Source organism: Ctenopharyngodon idella, chromosome 8 (genome assembly GCF_019924925.1).
Source record: "Ctenopharyngodon idella isolate HZGC_01 chromosome 8, HZGC01, whole genome shotgun sequence".
Lineage (NCBI taxonomy): Eukaryota > Metazoa > Chordata > Actinopteri > Cypriniformes > Xenocyprididae > Ctenopharyngodon > Ctenopharyngodon idella.
In genome coordinates, this window is record NC_067227.1 from 19,500,660 (window position 1) to 19,525,328 (window position 24,669).

Genomic DNA, 24,669 nt, shown 5'->3' on the forward strand with positions numbered 1-24,669 from the left:
TTAACAGCAGCACAAACATCGTTTGACAGCGTTCAACTGTGCGTCAGGCAAGATTTTGATTCGTCCGATCAGAAACCTTAAAATTACCTTTCAGATAACAGGTTGCGTTGTAGACAACTTTAATTTGAATCTTATTGAAGGTTGAATGGCTTCGACGTTTCAAGTAAGTTCCTCACCGGCGTGCCACAAGTTCAGACTTAATGACGTACTTCATGAGAGCCAGTCACCAGCAATCACAGCTTTGCAGGTGAGAATGAAACTCAAAAGTGAAGGCTGTCAGAGGGAACAGCTTGGCCGCTCTGAAGTCTACCTTCACTGGGGGACGTTCCCTGTCCATTCTCATCACATCATTCCCAGCTCGCTCACTTCACTCTGCCCGTCTGTGGAAAAGATGGCTTCGGGCTAAAATTAGCAATCATTCCTCCCAAGGCTTCGCAAGGACACACGAGCACACACGGTCATGTCTTTTTGCCTTTTGGCAGCACTCTGAATACCCATTCATGAGAATAATTGTAATACTAATGATGATTTTTATGTAGTTATGTTTCTTGTATTTAAATTGGACACAATTTTTAGCTAACTGGATACTGGAGAATTTGACCTTGACTTGATTAGAGAGGACAACTTAACCATGTGTGAAGAAAGTTTAGTTTGTGTGTCAGTACCAGTGTCAGGAATTAACATTTTTAATGAATGTTTATCTTGAACTAATTTTCAGCTATATATATATATGTGTGTGTGTGTGTGTGTGTATATATATATATATATATATATATATATATATATATATATACACCGATCAGGCATAACATTATGACCACTGACAGGTGAAGTGAATAACACTGATTATCTCTTCATCATGGGATATATTAGGCAGCAAGTGAACATTTTGTCCTCAAAGTTGATGTGTTAGAAGCAGGAAAAATGGGCAAGCTTAAAGATTTGAGCGAGTTTGACAAGGGCCAAATTGTGATGGCTAGACGACTGGGTCAGAGCATCTCCAAAACTGCAGCTCTTGTGGGGTGTTCCCGGTCTGCAGTGGTCAGTCAGTGTCTATCAAAAGTGGTCGAAGGAAGGAACAGCGGTGAACCGGTGACAGGGTCATGGGCGGCCATGGCTCACTGCTGCACGTGGGGAGCAAAGGCTGGCCCGTGTGGTCTGATCCAACAGACGAGCTACTATAGCTCAAATTGCTCAAGAAGTTCATGCTGGTTCTGATAGAAAGGTGTCAGAAAGGTGACTGGGCTGCATAGCCGCAGACCAGTTAGGGTGCCCATGCTGACCCCTGTCCACCGCCGAAAGCACCAACAGTGGGCACGTGAGCATCAGAACTGGACCACAGAGCAATGGAAGAAGGTGGCCTGGTCTGATGAATCACATTTTCTTTTACATCACGTTAATGGCCGGGTGAGTGTGCATTACTTACCTAGGGAGCACATGGCACCAGGATGCACTATGGGAAGAAGCGATGATGCTTTGGGCAGTGTTATGCTAGGAAACCTTGGGTCCTGCCATCCATGTTGATGTTACTTTGACACGTACCACCTACCTAATAGGGCTGCACGATTATGACAAAAGTCATAATTGTCGATTATTCCCTTGAAATTGTAATTGCGATTATTAATTACGATTATCACAATTTACATTGAATGATGTTTTGAATAGTTTATACCATTGTTTGAAGCAATAATCATGTTTTGCTTGGCCTGCTCAAAGTCACGCTGGATTTTCTCTTTAGCGTAAGGTTGAGAGGTCCGTCTATCACTCTTTTCCATGTTTGTAGAGTTAGTTCGTGAAGTAAATATATAGGCTGTGGCGTTGTATTGATACTGGAATTTCTAACTTTGATACGATACCTTGAAAAGTAGGTTTTCAGTTAGGTCTAACAGTAGTAATCAGGTAAGAAACTGAATAAAGAAACAGAGTAATCAAATGTAAAATAACATTGGATAATCTTCATTGTAAAAATTAAATACAGATTAATCAATTAAAGTTACAGAAGTTAATCAGTCAAGAGCTGTAAGTGATTTTCTCTTTGTCTTTTCAACAAAAGATTTGATTAACATTAACAACATAGAGAGCGGCACGTTTATTTGGCTATTGTCCCTTTAAGACCTGACAAATGCACGGACACATTCTTCCTGAACTGTTTTACGTTAATACTCACCAAGATGGGCATTGTGACATTGTGTATTTGACCATTAATAAGCTGCGAAAAAGAGCTTATTTTGGCACTTGTATGTCAAATGCGGCTTTATTATGTGTCTGTGCTTCGTGTGAGCGTGAAATCTGCGGGAATGAATAGAATTATGTGCCGAAATTTAGACCCGGTCACACCAACACTATTAAACCGGAGAGCAAGAGACGATTGAATGAGAGGAGGCGCGTGGTCTCAACTCGCTGTCATAGAGGAGAGCAAGAACACGCAGCTGGTATCGGTGTATCGATACTGCAGAAAGGAGTATTGGTATCATTTCAGATATTTCAGTATCGATACATATCGAAATATCAATATTTATGACAACACTAGTGTGTACACAGCCTTTTAAAAATGGCGGGTGCTGGCGTTTCGCATGCATTCGACATATCAATGTACACCTACGTCACTAGTAGCTCCTTTTGTGCTGAGTTAGACCTTTTATACTCTGAAGTAGTCGTGATTCGCCTCTCGCAACGTAACATGCTCTAAACACACCTCTTAAACACGCAGAATGATGTAAGTGGATATTTTTTCTTGTAATCGTGCCTTTGAACGATTACGAAATCGTGGCATTCGTAATTGTAATCGCGATTAGAAATTCGATTAATTGTGCAGCCCTAATACCGAAGCATTGTTGCAGACCATGTACACCCTCATGGAAACGGTATTCCCCTGGTGGCTGTGGTCTCTTTCAGCAGGATAATGCGCCCTGCCACAAAGCAAAAATGGTTCAGGAATGGTTTGAGGAGCACAACAATGAGTTTGAGGTGTTGACTTCCCCAGATCCATGGAGGCCCCACCTCACAACTTACAGGACTTAAAGGATCTGCTGCTAACATCTTGGTGCTAGATACCACAGCACACCTTCAGAGGTCTAGTGGAGTCCATGCCTCGACGGGTCAGGGCTGTTTTGCCAGCAAAAGGGGCACCAACACAATATTAGGAATGTGGTCATAACATTCCTTTTTAACCATATAAAAACACAGTGTTGTCCATTCAACTTCATTCCAGTCATTTCATTGAAATGAATTCAGAATATGAACAAACACTAATTTGGAAAAAAGAAATGAAAAAAAGTACTGTATAATATAACTTGTTAAACCCATTATGAGATCGGTAGATAACAGAATTTAAAAAATCATTTGGTTACATTCACATTTTTAACATCAGACTAATTTTTCACTTTTGGAGGAATTTTGGCCCTGATAGCATAATTATTCTGTGACCCTGGTCGGTACAGTTCATTTTTAATATTTTAAGTAGTGAACTTAAAGTAAGTGAATGTAAAACTTAAATCTTTTTATCAATGAAGGCCAGTATCACTGATACTGATACTGCTACTGATGTCTCTGTGTCTCTAGCTTTTATAAACATGCCTTAGAAAAAATCATTACTGGTTTTCATCTTGAGACAAAACAATGGCACTGACATATTTGAAGATATGCCAGTGCAAGTTGCTTTCAGTTAAATCAGCTCAAACATGCATTTTAATCTAGGACTTGGCTTTAGCTTTTTCTGTGAAACCGGGGGTTAAGGTTATGAAAATATGAAGTTAGGAGAGTAGTAAGATTGAGATGGAGGAGATCTACAGTTACCTGTATAGTAAGAAAAGAAAGTTTTAGAGAACTGGTGGTAATGTTTTGGTTGCTATATTTTGTTTCATGTTTAATCTCTACCCCTTTTTCTTTCTCTCAACCAAAGGTTTATTTACTGAAGTGAAAGTCATGATTGTAATATTTTCCTTGGACCTATTTCTGCTGTTTCTTTTCCATTCAAGTGTGAAACAGAAGCTCTTCTCAGCAAGATGCTTTTTATCTTTTTAGCACTGCACATGGAAAATCTCTTTTCTTTTGACATTAATTTTTCTTTCTCTGCACTTTTCCTCTCACGTGCTGCAGGAGATTTCAGACATGGATGTGCAGGAGCTGGTGATGAAGTCTATAGGTCGCCTGACCCTGGTAAGACAGACCTTTCCTCTCCCGCAAAACACCAGCCAGCGCTGCGTCAGAAGCAACCACCGCATCAACACGTCCCTCTGCGACCCCAAAGACCCAAAGGCACAGATGTTAGAGGTGCGGTTCATTCCCCCATACTCCCATTTATTCATATCCATTCAAGTTAATCATAAATCATTTGCCTTCATTTCCTTTTTTGATTGTGTCCATTAACTGTCATCATTAGCCTTTGAGCTAACTTCCTTAGAAAACTAGAAAATGTCAGTGTGAAAATTAGCAATCTTGTTTTTTGCTGGGTTTTTAGTTCTTTTAACTGTGCCTGTGGGTGCCATTCCTGTTTTCTACTATTTAGCCAACTGAATGCATTTTCCCACATGTAAATGTACACAAATGACAACAGAAATTAACAGATGTGATGTGTATTGAGCCGCATTAAATACTGGTAAACACTGCACAGTAAATCAATACACGTTTTCAAAGCCCCTACTCAGTATTAATTCATAGTTGCGTGGGTGTCAACAAGGCAAATATATATTTTCAGCAGGGCCAGGCGATATTTCAGATATTCACGATATATCACAATGATTCCAATACATATTTTTTTTTTATTATTGTTCCTTGTCCTGTGACTCATGAGTGTAAGAGTGTTTAACAGAGATGTTTTAATAGTGTCTATTATTTATTTAATTCAGTAATAAAAATGGCAGTGGTAATCATATTGCATTGTATATTAGTGTACATAAATTAAAAAGATTAAATAATCTGTATAATGATTTTTACTTTCATAAAATAATCTTGGCTACAATGGTTGTTTGGTTGAAATTGTTTTTGTAAATCATTTTTCCAGAGAAAAACATAATTATTGATGTTTCATAGAATATTAATCCAAGTGGCTAGTCAAATTGGACACAAATTATACTAGACTCAAAATAAATGTTTTCTTTTTAAGTGAAAACAATTTGAAGAAAAGTTATTATTTTAATGATTATTTGAAACCTGGTCATTTGAAAAGAAAATTTTGGTGTATTTATTTATTTATTTGATGTTTTTATCTTAGTGTCCACATACATTTTGGGGCAACTATAAATGTATGTGGACTTTATCAAAAGGCAGAAAGATGTTGAGATATATGTCAAGATATATTGATTGAGATATATATATATATATATATATTGAGAATTATAATTCACCACTTACTTTCAGAATGTTAGATATGGAGGGACAGGGATTCTTTTCTGTATAGTGTTGAATGCCTACTGTATAAGCAGGTCGTGTTTGACATTAAGAATTCAGTTCTGCTCAGTGGTCAGGAGTCCAACCCGGAAGAGCCCAATTTTGCCCTGCTCTGAAGCGTATCACATCCCTCTTTCTTGACATATATCCGACCCTCCCTTTGGAATACCCCTTTGCACCTCCCGTTCCCTTTAAATCACCAATCACCTTCCCTGGAGAGACCCACTAACTCCTGCACTTCAAACAGACTTAATGGATTTCCCTGGTCAGCCGATCTTCTCCCCCCTGAATTTAACCCCGTCTTTGTCTGTTTACCCCCTTGGCACTGGCAGCTTTGTTGCTTCAGTGGTCTCAACTCCTTCTGCAAATGCTATATCATGAAATGGCCAGCCCACCCAAAAACTGCAGCATCGTTTGCCATTTTACTTTGTGTCCAAGACATGAAACATAAATCAATAAGTAAGCCCTTTGTGTTTTTGCTCTTGGAGATGAAAAAAAATACAGCGGACAGGGAAAAGCCACAAAGCTCGACAAATAAAAACGCTGTTACTTGGTAGTCTTGTGGATTCCCTGTCAAGTCTGCTTCTTTGGGTCATCGGTCTTTTTGTTCGCCCACTCTCTTGGTAGACGAAGAGTTGTTTTGTGGGAGTCAGGAAGTGTAAATACAAGCACCACTAGTGCTTCCGTTCTGTTTTCGGATGTCGAACCCCATTCCCTTGAAAAATGGAGAATGATCTCGTCTTAACTCCACTGTGTGTGCAAGAAACATTAGATAAAAGTGTCATCCCTGTCGACACCGTCGTCTTATTCTCCAGTCTGTTTTGAAGCCAATGTACATATATATATATATATATATATATATATATATATATACTGTGTAATTGGCAGTTAGTTTGGTGGCTCTCAAAGCCATTACAGCCTCATAGTGGAGCGTACCTGCAAATGCATGTTGATGGAGCCAATAGAGCGTGACTCCTAACATAATTAGAATAGCCTTTTCTTTGTGCTTCTCTGATTACTGGTGAACTTATTTTTTCAAAGCGAGTATGCGAATAGCTTACCTGACGGATTGCATTCTTGACAATTATGGCAAAGCAAAGCTGATGGCGAGAGGTTTTTCTCAGCTATTTTTCAACACTGTTTGGAATTACTCAGACACTCAATACAGTGTCAAGTATGCAGTGCAATGTGGGTTAATAAACAACGCTGGAAACCTAATGACCGCTTCACTCTATTTATTACCTTCTCATTAAAATAGAGACAACACATGGGCTGGATCAGAGCTGTGCAGTCGATCAGAGCGGAATTAACTCCCCAATTTGTGCCAACACCACACGGTGTGGTGTTAAAGCTTGTGTATGAGTGAAGTCGCCGATTATCTTGTATAATACGGAATTGTATTTAAAGTAATATAATTGTGCTCTGTTTTAAATCGAAAATCAAATTCAAAATTTAAACGCTTTTAATTCTTTCAAGCTGATTATATATATATATATATATATATATATATATATATATACACACACACACACATTTTTTTGTTGTATTTTTTTTTTTTTTTTTTTTAAGAAGTCTCTTATTCTCACCAAGGCTGCACTTATTTGTTCAGGAAATACAAAAAAAAAAAAAAAAAAAAAACAGAAATATTGTGAAATACAATTTAATTTAAAAAATATTTTTGTAAATAAAATCTAATTTATTCCTAAATGGAAGAGCTGAATTTTTTCGCAGCCATTGCTCAAGTCTTCGGTGTCACGTGATCCTTCAGAAATCATTCTGGTGTTATTTATTATAATTATTTTATTATATCGAGGTTGAAAACATGATGCTGCTTAATATTGTTATGGGAACTGTTATATTGTTGTTGTTTTTTTGTTTGGTTTTTTTTTTACTTTGGAATTGTAGTGAATATACATTGTTTAAAATGTCAGGTGCCACCAATGGTTTACTTCAATTTCAAATGTAGATGGAGAGTACCCTATATTTTTCTGAAGAAACTTGAGTGTGTCTCATTTTCCCTAAATAGAAACAAAGCAGTATGCGTTTATGCTACAAGACTCAATGCTCAGATCCCATACTGATATTTTGACACAATTCCATTTTTGGTCCAGTTTGTTTACACTTACTTAGGACAAAACTGTCTGTTTACATTAAAACCTTGCCAAGATTATCCAATAAAAAAGTGTTTGTTTTTTTTCTTTTCTTTAATTGACCTGTTTCCATTGTACCATGACATTTGTTGTCCCTATAGTCATTCATGAACACTAAAGCCTATACAGTATGTATGGAAAGAAATAATGCTTAATTAAGTGTGTATTTTCTATTGCTTATTAAACTCCACTGTCTTCCAGGGCTTGTTCAATGTGAGCAGCCTGTTGTCATTTCCACTGTAGAGACCTTTCATCCCAGCTGTACCCACTCAGACATAAATCTTTTTCTTGTAAGAGAATATTAATCTGGTGTCTCTGGCTCTCTGTGCTCACGTTGTCTGTTTCTTCTCTCTCTTTTTTTTTTTTTTGTTCTTCTTTGTTTCCCTGCTGTTTTTTTTGTCATCTTGTCAGATCACCAACCGCTACATCTACGACACAGTGCTGCTGCTGGCCAACACCTTCCACAGGAAGCTGGAGGACAGGAAATGGCACAGCATGGCGAGTCTTTCGTGCATCCGCAAGGGCTCCAAACCGTGGCAGGGTGGCAAGTCTATGCTGGATACCGTGAAGAAGGTACAGCACTGTATAGGGCTTAACATTAAAAAAAGATGACCTGCTGACCTTGCAATCTTAAATGTTTGGTCCTCTGTGATATACTAAATATATTTATTGTAAATTCTGTTTTAAAGGGGACATCGGATGCAAAATTCACTTTTACATGGTGTTTGTACATAAATGTGAGTTGGCAGTGTGTCTATACAACAACCCTATAATGATAAAAATCCACCTGGTGCTTTTTTTTAACCCCCACAAATTATAAGCACTTTGTCAGATCAAGCCGTTCACAGATTGTTGGCAAAGTGACATAAATTTGCACAGGCCCCTCCCACAACTCTTGACGGACACGGTTTTGACGGCGTGCAGGTGTAGACAAGAATGTGTTTTGTTATTTGATATAAGAATGAACATAGCAGTCGCACTTTACTCTCGACATCTGAGCCGCTGAAGACGTAGTGGATTGATTTTGTTTTTGAAGGGAATGCGCCCCCGGATCTACCTATATGCGTTTATGTCTGTGCTAAAAAGTTTATGTTTTGCTAAAAAGTTCCTGAAGGATGGATCAGTACCTCCAGAAGACGTGAGTAACGTTATAGGTTTTTTTTAATGAATCTTTGCAAATCGCCTTTCCTAATAATGTGGTAGTTAGCAAGTTCCACAACAAATGCGGCTGAAGTTAAAGGCCAGTTCACACCACACAGATAAACGCCAACAAACATGTCTGTTGGAGTTTGTTGGATCAGGACGCAGCTTTCGAAATGAGACGCAGCTAGTGTGATACCCCTGTCGGCGTCTGTTGCCGTTGGTCGGGAGTTTGTTTTCACCCGACTAAACATGTTTAATCGGCGTTTGTTGGGTCGGGGAATGTCTGAGCAGTGTGGTATGATTTTCCAACAAACTCTGACATAATCTGACCTGGCCACAAACCGTTGCCATGACGATGTTGTTTGATCGCGCCGGCGCCTCACGCACACACAGCAAAGCACTGCAAACGTGACATCGCAGCTTGTTCATTATCAAAATAATACAGTCGAACAAACATATATGTCTTCATTTCTATTTAGAACCTTCTCACTGTAATTCATAACTACACGTTTATAATGAACAATGCATTAAGGCGATTGTCTTATTACAAATTGTGTACATTTTATTTAAAGATAGCATGGTAACATTACAATAAGATTAATAAAGGTGTTAATGACTAACAAGTAATTTTCAAATGTATTTGAATCGTTTTTTAACCATTTATAACTGCATAAATAGAAATGGTGAGTTCAATGCAATACCTGCCAAATAGTGTTTACAGCCCGCCCACAAAAGATAGGGGTGGGGTGAACAGTAGCTCATTATCATTTAAAGGGACATGCACCAAAACGGCTCCCTGTGGACAGAGCTGTTTTTGACAAGGTAAAGAGGGTGTTTTTTACACAACCATTAAGAAATTTTAATCAAAGTATGTTATAGACTTTTCATGAAGACCCTAAAGAATCATACTAACTTGTGGAAAATTGGCAATCGATGTCCCCTTTAAATATATGACCAAGGTAGAGTTATCCAGAGAGCCAACATAGATTAGATTTTGTTGAAGTTGTGAAAATGACTATTCACAGTCTTGGAAGCATCTGACATTTTTTTAAATAATAATTTATATCTGTCATAGGATACATTTATAGCAGTGTAATTTTATTTTTATTAATATTTTTACCTTTATTAGTAGTATTACTGTACATAAATTGCAATACATTAAATATTTTATAGCTATTGCAGTTTTTTTGTTTGTAAAGAAAACATTTCTTTAAATTTCCTTTAAAGTACAAAATTCTGTAATCATTTACTCACCCTCATGTAATTCCAAACCCGTTTAACCTTCTTTTTTTGGCAGAACATTGTGCTTTGTGCTTTTTAATTAATCATTCAGGCCATTTTGGTGAAGTGGATTAATCAGTTTTTAGATTTAACTCAAAAGAATGATTCGTTGATGGATCAGATATCGCCACTTCTCTCATGTACTCCAGCCAGATCAAGGGCATGTCAAGATTTTTAGTGAATAACGACTTCAATCTGTTTGGCCTCACAAGACTTGTAATATAGTGCATGAGTCATATATACTACTAGTCATTTTATAGTTTTACAGTTCTACTCCCAATCAGTTCCGTTGTATTGAAAAGAGTGGCCCAGAATATTCTTTAAAATGTGCCTTCTTGTGTTCCACAGAAGAAAGTATGTCATACAGGTTTAATGATGTGTGAATAAAACTCAAAAGACTTGTGAAAATGTTGGCAGTACAAAGTAAAACCTGACCAGGCCAACAGAAAAGGTCCTAACAGTGAGCTTTGCTGTGATTAAAGAGATGTGATGGAGTGGGAGTTTGACCTTGGATGCATTTGCACTAGAAACCAAATGGCTATTTGGTTTTGAGGACCGTTATGAGTCTCTATCTTTGTTCCGGATGGGAAAGGGGGGATGTTGTGATACAGTGAAACTCTCCTCCCTGCCTTCTGCAGGGCTACAGAAATGGCACATTGCCTTGAGTGAGATGACAGTCTATGTTACAGGGCTAGTGACTGAGTGCTGGTTTAACACCGTGCTTGGTGGGGAACGGCTTTACCCCCCGAGGGATGTACTGTTCTTCCTGTATTCACATGTATCTGATCCTCCCTGCCATCCTGCAGTAGAGATATCACCTCTCGGCCGACTCTCACCTCCACACCGCTGCTTGTGTGACAGTCGTATTAAAGCAGATAGGGCGATTTATTCAGACACTGGGTGACCGCTAGAACACACTGGCCTCATACCGTCTTCAAATCTACGTAGATTTTAACAACCTCATTTCCCAGGGATGTGTGAGAGAATGGGCAGCAGACATGTATTATATATAAATATATTGAAATGGTACGGAGTGTTACACACTTATTTTACTGTACATCAGCTGCATAATGGCCTTGTATTTAATTCCCGGGAGACTGTTTGGACTGGAACACTGCTTTACAGCTTAATTAGGGGAAGTTTGTATGTATCGGCTTTACAAAGCAGCAGTTGGTGAACTCATTTGGAAAGCGCTCATCAGCTTTTATAATTGGCTGTCTAATTCTTTCAGTGTCACCACTGGTATTGGTAGAGTGAATTTACAACGATTATTTGTCTGTTCATGTGGGTTTTCGCTGGGCAGGACATGTTGTGAATGCGGTTTAGGAAGGGCTGAGGATTTTTGCTGGAATTATGCCGTGGAGTTCAAATGAGTGGTGCTAATGAAAAGAGGATGGAAAATGGGGGAGGACAAGAGTAAGGCCCTTTTGCCATTTTTATTCATAGAGAAAGTTGAAACAGGAGGAAATGGTAGGGACAAGAGGGGCATGATTAGCAAATATCACACAAGTTGAACGCAAACATGCATCTGCCGCACGAGGCCCACCGTGTGATACTAACCACTGTCATGCTCTGAGCCATTTAAGAGATCATTTTGGCATTTATGACAAAATATGCTCATGATGTGTTTATATAATGATGATGAAGACTTAAAGATGAAGTATGCAAATTCAGTGCCACTCAAGAGATTAGCATTATTAAAAATTGTATGTATTTATTTATTTATTTAATGTTACACAACTGTTCAAATGTTTGGGGTCGGTAAGATTTTTTTTTTTAATTCTCACCAAGCCTGCATTTATTTGAAAAATACAGTAGATATTGTGAAATATTATTCAAATGTAGTTTTTTAACAGTATTGCCACATTTTCCTATTTGAAAATATTTTAAAATGGCATTTTCTTTAGCCATTACTCCAGTTTCATATGATCCTTCAGAAATCATTTGGTAACACTTTACAATAAGGTCTTATTTGTTAACATTAGTCAATGTGTTAACTAACATTCAATAACAATGAGCAATACATATGTTACTGTATTTATTCATCTTTGTTAACAATAGTTAATAAAGATACAACTGTTCAGTGTTTGTTCATGTTAGTTCACAGTGTATTAACTAATGTTAACAAATACAAATTTTGATTTTAATAATGTATTAGTAAATGTCGAAAAGATTAATAAATGCTGAAGAATTAGTGTGCATTCTTACATTACTTAACTAATGTTAACAAATGAATCCTTATTGTAAAATGTTACCAATTTTTCTAATATGCTGATTTGGTGCTTAAGAAAAAATCACATTATTATAAATGTTAAAAAAATTTATTTAAGGAATCTTTTATAACATTATAACAACATGTCCTCCAACCAATACCCCCATATAGGTCGTTTGTCACTTCCCTGAAATACGACCCATAGGAGTGTTTACTAAAGTTGCACCCCTATCGACAACAGGACACTTTCATTTTAATGCATTGTACCCTTTTATCATGCGCTTATGTAAATATAGGTCGTAATAAGGTGCTTGAAAAAACGACCTATAGCAGTGGTCTCAGACTCAATTTCTGGAGGGCTCTGCACAGTTTAGCTCCATCCAGCTCACACCTGCTTGAAAGTTTCAAGTTTGAAAGTAATCCTGAAAACCTTGATTAGCTGGATCACCTATAGGGTCGTTTTTTGGAGGAGGACAGTCTCCATTATAAATGTTTTTATTGTCACTTTTAATCAATTTAAAGCATCCTACCTGAATAGTAGTGTTAAAGGATTAGTTCACTTTCAAATGAAAATTACCCCAAGCTTTACTCACCCTCAAGCCATCCTAGGTGTATATGACTTTCTTCTTTCTGATGAACACAGTTGGAGAAATATTAATAAATATCCAGACGCATCTGAGCTTTATAATGGCAGTGAACGGGACCCACGAGTATGAGCTGACGAAAGTGCTTCCATCCACGTACATCCATCATAAACGTACTCCACACGGCTCCGGGGGGTTAACAAAGGCCTTCTGAAGCGAAGCGATGTGTTTGTGTAAAAAAAATGATCCATACTTTACAAGTTAAAATATCTAGCTTCCGCCAGACCACCTTCCGTATTCAGTGTATGAAGAAAGTGTAAAACTCTTGCAGTTCAAAAAGCTTACGCTACGTCCTACGCCTTCCCTATGCAACTTACAGAAAAAGTGTAACTGACGTGACGCCAGTTTACACTTTCTTCGTAACTTGAATACGGAAGGCGGTCTGGCGGAAGCTAGATATTTTACTTCATAACTTGTTAAATACGGATATTTTTTTTACACAAACGCATCGCTTCGCTTCAGAAGGCCTTTATTAACCCCCCGGAGCCATGTGGAGCACATATTTATGATGGATGGATGTAGACAGAAGCACTTTCTTCATCTCATACTCGTGACCCCTGTTCACTGCCATTATAAAGCTCGGATGCGTCAGGATATTTATTAATATTTCTCCGACTGTGTTCATCAGAAAGAAAAAAGTGATATACACCTAGAAAGGATTGAGGGTGAGTAAAGCTTGGGGTAATTTTCATTTGAAAGTGAACTAATCCTTTAATTTCTTTCAAGAAAACACTGACCTCAAATTTTTTAGCAGTAGTGTGTAATATATTATTATTATTGGAATTTCAGCAATATTTTAAATAAAACACAGCATAAACACTTTCTCCGTGTCTTAAAGACCTCCATGGTAACACCAAACAGAATCACATTCTGTTCAGTTTGTTTGAGTTGTCTGACTGGATCCGACACGACAACATTGACTCAACCAATGGTGCGGCTTTGGAGCGGGACTTCCTGGCTGATGGGTGAAGTGTGTTACTGCTTTAATTATTTCTGTAGTTCTTTGTGGTACCACTAGTGGTGTGGAAATTACACACAGCGCTTGTGACAGTATTTAACGAGACATTTTTATCCACTTTTCATTAGATGACAAAGCCATGTCAAAGTGAAGCATTTAAATAATGTATCACTTTGTTTTTTTTACAGGGAGGTGTAAGTGGTCTGACCAGCTTGCTAGAGTTTAATGACAACGGCACCAACCCCAACATCCACTTTGAGATCCTGGGCACGAACTACGGAGAGGACCGCGGCCGTGGAGTCAGCCGGGTGAGAGACATCACACTCAAACCCACAATATCACTTCCAGAAACACAATTGTCTTAATTCAAAGAACTTTTGAATTTTAATTGATAATCACAGAAGCCTAATGAATTCCATCAGCCTCCCTCAGAGAGGCACAGTGCATCAGCACACATTGTTTATCAGTTTTTCTGTTGTTTGCTCGTCTGTTCGTCTCGGCTTTAGTGGAGTGAGGAGGTAGTTAAGCAGCAGTAACATAAGAGTCGTTCCCCCAGTGATCCGCAAGATAATTAATCTGTTTTTTCCATTCGTTTGTCGTTAATTACTTTAGTCATATTTATGTGTATTTGCTCATTCAAATATTGGTCCTAATCTGTCTCTGTCTTCCCCACGGAATGTGGATCAATTGCTCATGACAGAACGGCAGCTTCAGAGCTAAATAATGTGCAGATCAGGCTACGCTCCCGGATGGGGATACCCCAATCTCCTCCCGTCTGAAGAAATAAGTTGGACGTGTTTATTTAATTGATTTGTGTCAGTTGCTGATCAGCAAGTCATTTATACATTGTCCATGGTTACACAAAAGCACTTTTTTGATTGTAGGGTGCAAACATGTGAGATTTCACTTTCTTTTCTACAATTTTGAAACAGTCAGTGATAAATTATTTATTATGCAGTAGTGAAAAATACATAAATAAATTGAAAGCCATTGAAAGCTAGTTTTAGAGTGCAGTTATAATATAATTTGCAAGAGCATCGGAACAGTGACCAGTATGAACATGGCCACTGGAATTTATGTAAACAGGGCCCAAATTTAGGTGAGTGAATAAAATGTTTTTTTTTTTTTTTTTTTTTTTCTCTCCATGTTAGTCAGTCACTTTATTATGAACTGCAACATAACACTTTTTTGAAAATTAATTTGATGATCTTAACTTGCCATAGTAGGTGATGTTCACAATTCAAACTATCGACTAAAGACAACTTCCGACTGAAGCATCTTCTAATGAAGTGGAACATTTCCCATCAGAAGTTTGTATTTGTGAACTAAAGTATATGACAAGGGAAAAAATTCTGTGATTTAGATGGTATAGGAACCAAAAAAGGCACCAAAATACATTCTCATGACTCGAAATAAACATTTACGTTGAAATATTTTCTCAGTTCATCCGTTTTTGTGCAGCACGATTTTAATTTTGGACCCTGTGTTTAAATTACAGTAAGTGAGTGTTATTGGCTGGTGTATTCGTCTCTTTCCCGTCGATCCTTTTGAAATCACAAGTCCAAAGGATTTTATAGATCAGACAGAAAAACTTGTTGTCATAGTGTAGATTGCGTGTCTGAAGTGACTTGGATCTGATAGAGTGAGATGTTAATCAGAGGGTCAGTGATTGTCCTTGAGGACTCCAGTGTGCCAAAGTCCACAGACAACCATCAGACAACAGGCTAGAGTCCTTTAATGATACCACTTCCTCTTAACCACTGGAACCTCACTGCAACCTTACTGCAATCATGCACAAATTAAATTGTCAGATTTCATTAAAGATAATGGTCTCTGACACAAACAAGATCTGTGCTGCACTTCCAAAAGATGAAATGAATCTTTTAAGTACAAAGTAATTACATTAAGCAAGTTTCTTTTATCAGAGTGGATAATTGCTTCAGAAGCAATGCTTTTTATGCTAGGTTCTGCACACTACTGCTGGAAAAGCACATAAATCAACAATATAAACTTAAAATATTAAAATTCCATCTATCTGTCTGTCTGTCTGTCTGTCTATCTATCTATCTATCTATCTATCTATCTATCATCTATCTCTGTCTGTATTTAAAATATATATAAAAAACTCCCTCTCCCTCTTTTTCCTGTTGTGGCGGTTAGCAAACAGCATTGCATTACCTCGCACACCCTCTTTTGGATTGTATTGTGGATCGCCTGTGATTGACTGTTTATTCCTCTGACTGTATTCACCAAACCGTGACGTCCTTACCTTGACGGTTCAGGGCGAATACATGTATCATTACACCCCTAATATACACCGGTCAGGCACAACATTATGACCACCTTCCTAATATTGTGTTGGTCCCCCTTTTGCTGCCAAAACAGCCCTGACTAGGGTGAGAAAAATAAACCTAATTCAAAATGTATGAAATCTCAAAAACTCTATCAAGTCTTATTAAGTCTCAATTTGGCTTAAGTAAATGTATCTTGTTTTAAAGATGTTTAAATATTTCATATACTAATTAAGAACTGATCTGTGCCATTTTAGTCCCTCTTTATAGGTTCTCATGCATTTCTTTTGCAGTGAATAATCTGTATTTACACTGCGTGATAAAATGCAAACGCATAGTATATATAAACAGAAGGCCAGTTCTTCTCGAGTAGTGTACATATGTTTAAGCCACTTGTGTTTTAAACATCTCTCCAATTAACTGCTGTGTTACCAGACATGCACAATATGTGCTTCCACACTTGTTGACATTGACCAGAAAACAAAACCTGTTTAATGTGACCGCCTGCTAACACATTATCAGTAGTTATCTCAACTACCTCCTGCGAGGGGGATGTTCTTCCAGCCTGCTGAAAATCTCAGAAAACACACTTGAGCGTCTTTCTGAAAGAACTTTGTAGTTTTTCACTCCACAGTTTTACAGTGTCGTAAGGTGATTGCACAACCCTTGCTCTCTTTTCATATGGTCAGTTGTCTAGAACATTATCAGTCCCTTTTGAACAGGCTTTTAATGGCTTTTGTTCCTAACATAGACTTGTTGCTGGGGTAATTGGTGTGAAGGTGACTCCAGGGTAACGAGTGATGTTCATATTTCAACATCCTGTTTTATATTCTTGCAGTGACAGTCTTCTATTCAGATATTCTCATGGCAGCTAGTGAAAATGCTTTTGATTTGATACAAATTATATTATTTGAATAACAATTTGAGTGACCAGTTACATGTAAATTGAAAAGAAAAAAAAATGTTTCTTTGTTTTAAAGGGTTAGTTCACCCAAAAATGAAAATTCTGCCATTTATTACTTACCCTCATGGCGTTCCACACCCGTAAGACCTTCGTTAATCTTCAGAACACAAATTAAGATATTTTTGTTGAAATCCAATGGCTCAATGAGGCCTCCATAGCCAGCAATGACATTTCCTCTCTTAAGATCTATTAATGTACTAAAAACATATTTAAATCAGTTCATGTGAGTACAGTGGTTCAATATTAATATTATAAAGCGACGAGAATATTTTTGGTGCGGCCAAAAAAAACAAAATAAGGACTTATATAGTGATGGCCAATTTCAAAATACTGCTTCAGGAAGCTTCGGAGCATTATGAATAAGCGTATCGAATCATGATTCGGATTGCGTGTCAAACCACCAAACTGCTGAAATCACGTCCGAACCGCTGATTTGACACGCTGATTCGTTATGCTCTGAAGCTTCCTGAACCAGTATTTTGAAATCACCCATCACTATATAAGTCGTTATTTATTTTTATTTTTTTGGCGCACTAAAAATATTCTCATCGCTTTATAATATTAATATTGAACCACTGTACTCACATGAACTGATTTAAATATGTTTTTAGTACATTAATGGATCTTGAGAAAGGAAATGTCATTGCTGGCTATGGAGGCCTCACTGAGCCATCGGATTTCAACAAAAATATCTTAATTTGTGTTCCGAAGATTAACGAAGGTCTTACGGGTGTGGAACGGCATGAGGGTGAGTAATAAATGACATTATTTTCATTGTTGGGTGAACTAACCCTTTAAATTCTTAAAAATCATAAAATGTTGCTTATCGCCAACTATAAATTAGATTTTATATTTTCAACAATTTTTTGGACCCAACTGTGTATACACCAATATGTAGATGTACTGTGTCCATATCTCCATTATAATGGTTCAAAGCAATCTGTCATAATTAGTTTTACCACCATGCAAGAATTAGTTTTCTGCATCATTAAATCCATTGGCTACATTCGGCTCTCCTCTCTATATATCAAAACATCTAAAAGCTTCACTGTGGCGTAATTGCTCGATTAGCCATTTTGGCTAATCATCCCTGCTGGGATACAAAATATTCTTTTGTTTTTGCCTTCATTGAAAACGTATTAGAGCACAGGTCAGGCAGTCAGTAGGGAATATGCGATGGAGTTTGTGCTAATGTGAGAGTCCACTGAGCTGGAAGAGGTGGGAAAATGTGTAGAGAAAAAGAAGAGGCTAGACAGATGTCATTATGAATGGAAGTCTATGGAAGAGGTAGGAAAGTCTGCTACTAACCAGCTTAACATCCCATCAGCATCAGCCACTCGTCATCTATGTATGACTATCAGCAAGCACCAATGTAGTAAAAGCTATCTAAACCAGGGGTTTTCAAACCTGTCCTGGAGCACCCCCAGCATTGCACATTTGGTGTCCGAAATCGCCCCCATACCCTTAAATAGGGCACTAATTGAGGGGACAGCAACTTGTAGTAGTGTCTGAAACCATAGTGCACATTATCGAGTGCACTCATTCAATCCCATAATGCGACGCAATAATGAGTGTACACCTGATGTACACTCAACGGTTAGAGAATACCCATAAAGCACTGTGAGGGTCGTGTCAAATGAATTCCCGCATCTCGCCAGAAGATGGTGCCCGTAGCTGAATCATCCATCCATCCATCCATCCATTTTTCAATGGATAGTTTCCATGACAGGGTTCAAGATAAATATTTTCATCTTACTACTGGAGCTGCCAGTTTGCTAAGTTTCAAATGATTTTTAAACAGCAAGCACAAACTATGCAAAAGCGGCAGCCCTTCCGGCACACTCAGTGTCTGAATTCGCTCACTCCTCTTCATTCACTCCTTCAAGTGGACTAATATAGGGAATAGTGAATGAGGGTATAGGGAGCTTCAGGTCAGACTTCATTTGATGTGCGACTCTCACAGTGCATTATGGTTATTCTCTAGCCGTTGAGCGTACTTGGTTGTACAATCGTTAGACTCCACACGATAATGTCCACTATGGTTTCAGACACCACTACAAATGGCTGTCCCCTCAAATAGTGCCCTATTTAAGGGTATAGTGGGCGATTTCGGACACAGCCCTGGTCTTGTGTTCTCTACTAATGAGTTGAGTTGAATCAGGTGTGTTAGATGAGGGAGACATACAAATTCTGCAGTGCTGGAGGTGCTCCAGGACAGGTTTGAAAACCACTGATCTAAACCATGTGAGCTTTAGCTTGTATTCAATATAATTCTATTCCTTCCTTCACTAAAATAGAAAACAGACCTTAGATGAAGATAGGTTATACTTGCAGCAATATTGTGGATTGACAGACTTCACAGTCACAAAACCGAGTTTGCTTAGCTAGAAGCGCTTGTGTTCACATACTTGGAGTTTGTTTCAGGTCTTAAATGCTTTGTAGCTCTCTGTTGAGAACGATCTGTTATGTGACTAGGTAAAGGCAGCCCTCAGGGTATGGCCAGAGTTGTACAGCATGACTTTGAGTGTGTTATATTAATATTCGGAAATGGCTCTGGCACCTTTTCGACTGGGTGATGTGCATTAATGTGTTCGCCGACGTGCAAGGCTAGGTTGTAGAAGCGCCGGTGTTAAATATGTGAAAACTGTACAGTGGGGTAAGAAATCCCCTCGGGTCTGACTCCCCATTTCCCCCAATTTTCCATTCCATTAGGTAGATTCAGATGTTCTTTGAGAGGAGCAGTCTCGGCCTGTAGGATTGGAGGTAGAGAGAGAGAGTGAACGAGCAAAGCTATCATTGATTTGTGCTGCTTTAGAGAAATGTTTTTTTTTTTGTTGTTGTTTTTTTTTGGCACATTTTGTCTAGACATTTCCCTGTAGATTGCCAATGTGTTAAATGCCCTGGGTTTCTCTTTTCAACTGCAGCCCCTCTTCAATTTTCCAAGAGTAGAAAAGATATTTTCCTCCGCATGTGTGACACGGATTGTATTATCATATTGTTAAAGGATGAAGTGATTGAATAGATATGGGAAAAGAGCTGGGCATAGCAGCGCTTTTGTTCTCTATAGTCCCATATTTATTTCCACACCAGTCCTCACTTCCACTTTGTAGAATTTTACAGAGATCTATTACTTTTCCAAAGGCGAATATGTACTTATTCTATAAAGCTAAAGTTCCTATTGTCCAGATGTAGAATTTTGCTAGAGGAGTTTTTGAACTTTTGATCACAATCCTAGTTGTATTAATGAATGTGGGTTATGATATGAATAGAATGTCAGGTTAAACATATTTTGAAGTAAAAAAAAAAAAAAATAAAAAAAAACTTTTACTTAGGCCGCCAGCATAATCTTTTTTTCTTGAAACACTCGATTAATGGGGTCATGGTTTACTTACATCAGAAAAGTATCTCTTTTACCCATTTTTGAATGTTATTTAATGTTTTTTTTCCCCTTATATCTAAAGGTGTTGTCCTATTTACGGTTAACTTTACGGCTATATTTACTCATCTTATTGCTTGGTGGTTCGTTTTTCCGAATACCACTACAATACATTGCAAGGTTTATGGATGTTTTCAAAAGCAACAACGATTCCACCAAAATGTCATACAGAAAAACAACAAGACAGTTTTACATCATTTTCGAAATACAAAAGTACAAAATGTAACTTAGATGTTTACACGGAAAACCAAATAGGCGAATTCTCCATAACACATTTCTCCAGAAATACGTAACACGTTTCTCTGTAATGTGATCTTGTACTCATATTTGCATATTACTGTGCAAAGTTTAAAAGAGAAATCTGGAATCATTCTTTTTTGTTCATTATTTATTTATGGCTGTGTATTTAGTGTTTGTATTGTGGCTGCATGCTGTGAATAGTCGTAGAGATAAACATCTCTTGCTCTCCCACAGGATGAATGTCCCTCAGTATAGAGAAATGTAGTCCTCAAAGCAGAACTGCCTGTCACTGCCTCGACTTCACTGGAACAAATATCTGTTGTGGTACTGGGAAACATCTTAGACCTGTAGTGAGCGAAACATCCATTTTTGGTGATTTTAAAAAGGAATTACGGAGTACAGAACCCCTGTGATCGTTATTTATTTATGATGCTGTTTCGCCGAGAACTTTGCCAAGAACAAGAGACTTTGATAGAAAATACAGTGATAAACAGAATATTTTTTTTTGGATGGAAATACACACATGAATACATGAGCAATTTCAAACACGTAGGAGCATGGCCTGCACAACTGTTTTCAACTTTGATAATAACAAGAAATGCTTCTTAAGCACCAGCATGTTGATTTCCTGTCTTCTTTAGTCTGATTGTTACAGTAATGTTGCATATAATGCAGTTAAAAATGCACATGCATATGTGACAAATGCATTCGCAATGAGGGTGTATTGAAGGCTGTGGTTGCAGGTTCTAGATCAGACCCCCAGTGTGCCCTCCTGCAGTCTTCCAATAGAATTACAGCATGTAAACCAGAGGATTACCTCAGACAGTGCCGTTCCATGCCTCTGTGGATCAGCACATTCCCATGTTCCTGCTCCAGCCGGATTAACACAACGAGTCCATAGTGTCCTCACCTCTTCATACCTCAGCGCCTGGACTTGCCAGTTGTTTCTCTCACTCTTTTTCTCTCGCTCTCTCTCCTTTTCCTCCTTTCTTCTGTGTCTGAGGCTTTGATCACCGCAGGCTCCTCTGCTGCCTGCTGGTAATTACCAGGTGCTGATGAAGCCGTCAGAAAAAAGCTAGTGTGTGCCACAGGTGCTGTGTCTACTTTTCTAAAGGTCAAGCAAAAGTGTGAAAGCGACAAGTGTTTTCATCAAAAAAGCTAAGAATACTGTTGATTCAATGCCTACTCTGAAACTCGAACGTAAAAGGAGTCATATGTCAGAAAGATTCATAAAAGAGAAACATGGCTATTTGCGTCCCCATTCTTCAATGTAATGCCCAAGGCTATCTGTGCTGGACAAAAAGGCAGGAATCATGTGTCCTTCCAGCCCTCGAGTGACTTGAATGCACATCGTCTGTGTTGAGCGTGTTTTTTTGGGAAGCAGTTTTGTTATATTTTAACAAAACTGCTTATTAATATTTGAAAAGCTTTTCTCTGTCAATTCACTGTCATTAAGAGGGAATTATGTCATAAAGAGGACAGAATGTATCAAGGTCGGTAAGTTCAAATATCAGTTCATTTCAGTTGTATCTGACTTTTGGTGATTCTGCCATATGCAAGAGACTGTCCATGAATTTTCTTGGTGATTATTTTTCCAGAATAGGTTGCCAGGCCTTTCCCTAACCCTCCCCATTACATAATTTGGACACATACACACACACGCACACTAACAGCCACTTTCTTGGTTACACCTGTTCAACTGCTCGTTAACACAAAAATCTGATCAAACAATCATGGCAGCAACCCAATGCATTCAGGCATATAGATATGCCCTATGTCCGAAATCGCCCCCTATACCCTTAAATAGGGCACTATTTGAAGGGAACAGCCATTTTTAGTGTTGTCTGAAACCTTAGTGGACATTATCGAGTGCACTCATTCAATCCCACAATGCACCGCAATAATAGTGTACAACTGATGTTTTTACACAAAACCATCTCTAAGGCATACAGAGAATGGTCTGAAAAAGAGAAAATATCCATTATCCAGTGAGAGGCAGTTCTGTGGGTGAAAATGCCTTGTTGATGCCAGAGGTCAGAGGAGAATGGTCAGACTACTTTGAGCTGATAGAAAGGCAACAGTAACTCAAATAATCACTCGTTACAACCAAGGCCACACTGGGTGCCACTCCTGTTAACTAACAGCAGAAAACTGAGGCTACAATTTGCACTGGCTATAGAAGGACAATAGAAGATTGGAAAAACTTTGTCTGGTCTGATGAGTCTCTATTTTTTCTGCAACATTCAGATGGTAGGGTCAGAATTTGGCATAAACAACATGGATCCATCCTGCCTTCTATCAACGGTTTAGGCTGGTCCTGGTGGTGTAATGATGTGGTGGATATTTTCTTGGCACACTTTGGTCCCCTTAGTACCAATTGAGCACTGTTTATTGTTGCTGACCATGTCCATCCCTTTATGATCACAGTGTACCAATCTTCGGATGGCTGCTTCCAGCAGGATAACACACAATGTCACAAAGCTCAAATCATCTCAAACTGGTTTCTTGAACATGACAGTGAGTTCACTATACTCAAATGGACAGTGAGTTCACTATACTCAAATGGCCTCCACAGTCACCAGATCTCAATCCAGTAGAGCACCTTTGGGATGTGGTGGAACAGGAGATTCGCATCACAGATGTCCAGCCGAAAAATATGCCGCAACTACGTGATGCTATCATGTCCATATGGACCAAAATCTCTAATGAATATTTCCAGCACCTTGTTTAATCTATGCCACGAAGAATTAAGGCAGTTCTTGGAGGTAAAAGGAGGTCAAACCAGCTACTAGCAAAGTGTACCTAATAAAGTGGCTGTTGAGTGAGTGTGTATATATATACAGGTGCTGGTCATATAATTAGAATATCATCAAAAAGTTGATTTATTTCACTAATTCCATTCAAAAACTGAAACTTGTATATTATATTCATTCATTACACACAGACTGACATATTTCAAATGTTTATTTCTTTTAATTTTGATGATTATAACTGACAACTAAGGAAAATCCCAAATTCAGTATCTCAGAAAATTAGAATATTACTTAAGACCAATACAAAGAAAGGATTTTTAGAAATCTTGGCCAACTGAAAAGTATGAACATGAAAAGTATGAGCATGTACAGCACTCAATACTTAGTTGGGGCTCCTTTTGCCTGAATTACTGCAGCAATGCGGCGTGGCATGGAGTCGATCAGTCTGTGGCACTGCTCAGGTGTTATAAGAGCCCAGGTTGCTCTGATAGTGGCCTTCAGCTCTTCTGCATTGTTGGGTCTGGCATATCGCATCTTCCTCTTCACAATACCCCATAGATTTTCTATGGGGTTAAGGTCAGGCGAGTTTGCTGGCCAATTAAGAACAGGGATACCATGGTCCTTAAACCAGGTACTGGTAGCTTTGGCATTGTGTGCAGGTGCCAAGTCCTGTTGGAAAATGAAATCTGCATCTCCATAAAGTTGGTCAGCAGCAGGAAGCATGAAGTGCTCTAAAACTTCCTGGTATACGGCTGTGTTGACCTTGGACCTCAGAAAACACAGTGGACCAACACCAGCAGATGACATGGCACCCCAAACCATCACTGACTGTGGAAACTTTACACTGGACCTCAAGCAATGTGGACCATGTGCCTCTCCTCTCTTCCTCCAGACTCTGGGACCCTGATTTCCAAAGGAAATGCAAAATTTACTTTCATCAGAGAACATAACTTTGGACCACTCAGCAGCAGTCCAGTCCTTTTTGTCTTTAGCCCAGGCGAGACGCTTCTGACGCTGTCTGTTGTTCAAGAGTGGCTTGACACAAGGAATGCGACAGCTGAAACCCATGTCTTGCATACGTCTGTGTGTAGTGGTTCTTGAAGCACTGACTCCAGCTGCAGTCCACTCTTTGTGAATCTCCCCCACATTTTTGAATGGGTTTTGTTTCACAATCCTCTCCAGGGTGCGGTTATCCCTATTGTTTGTACA

The 24,669-nt window shown here is 38.5% G+C and overlaps 1 protein-coding gene across 5 annotated transcripts in view; it reads left to right on the forward strand.

The window, feature by feature from the left end:
* The window catches only part of grid2 (glutamate receptor, ionotropic, delta 2), a 434,613-nt gene that overhangs the window by 287,813 nt on the left and 122,131 nt on the right, over window positions 1–24,669 (forward strand). For all 5 annotated transcript variants that reach the window (XR_007931154.1, XR_007931155.1, XM_051901960.1 and 2 more), the window contains 3 exons: window positions 4,099–4,272; window positions 7,950–8,111; window positions 13,965–14,084. Coding sequence is in view for 3 of the 5 variants with exons in the window: in XM_051901960.1 (XP_051757920.1) it covers window positions 4,099–4,272; window positions 7,950–8,111; window positions 13,965–14,084 (456 nt within the window). In the remaining 2 variants the exon portion in view is untranslated. The remainder of the gene's footprint in view (window positions 1–4,098; window positions 4,273–7,949; window positions 8,112–13,964; window positions 14,085–24,669) is intronic.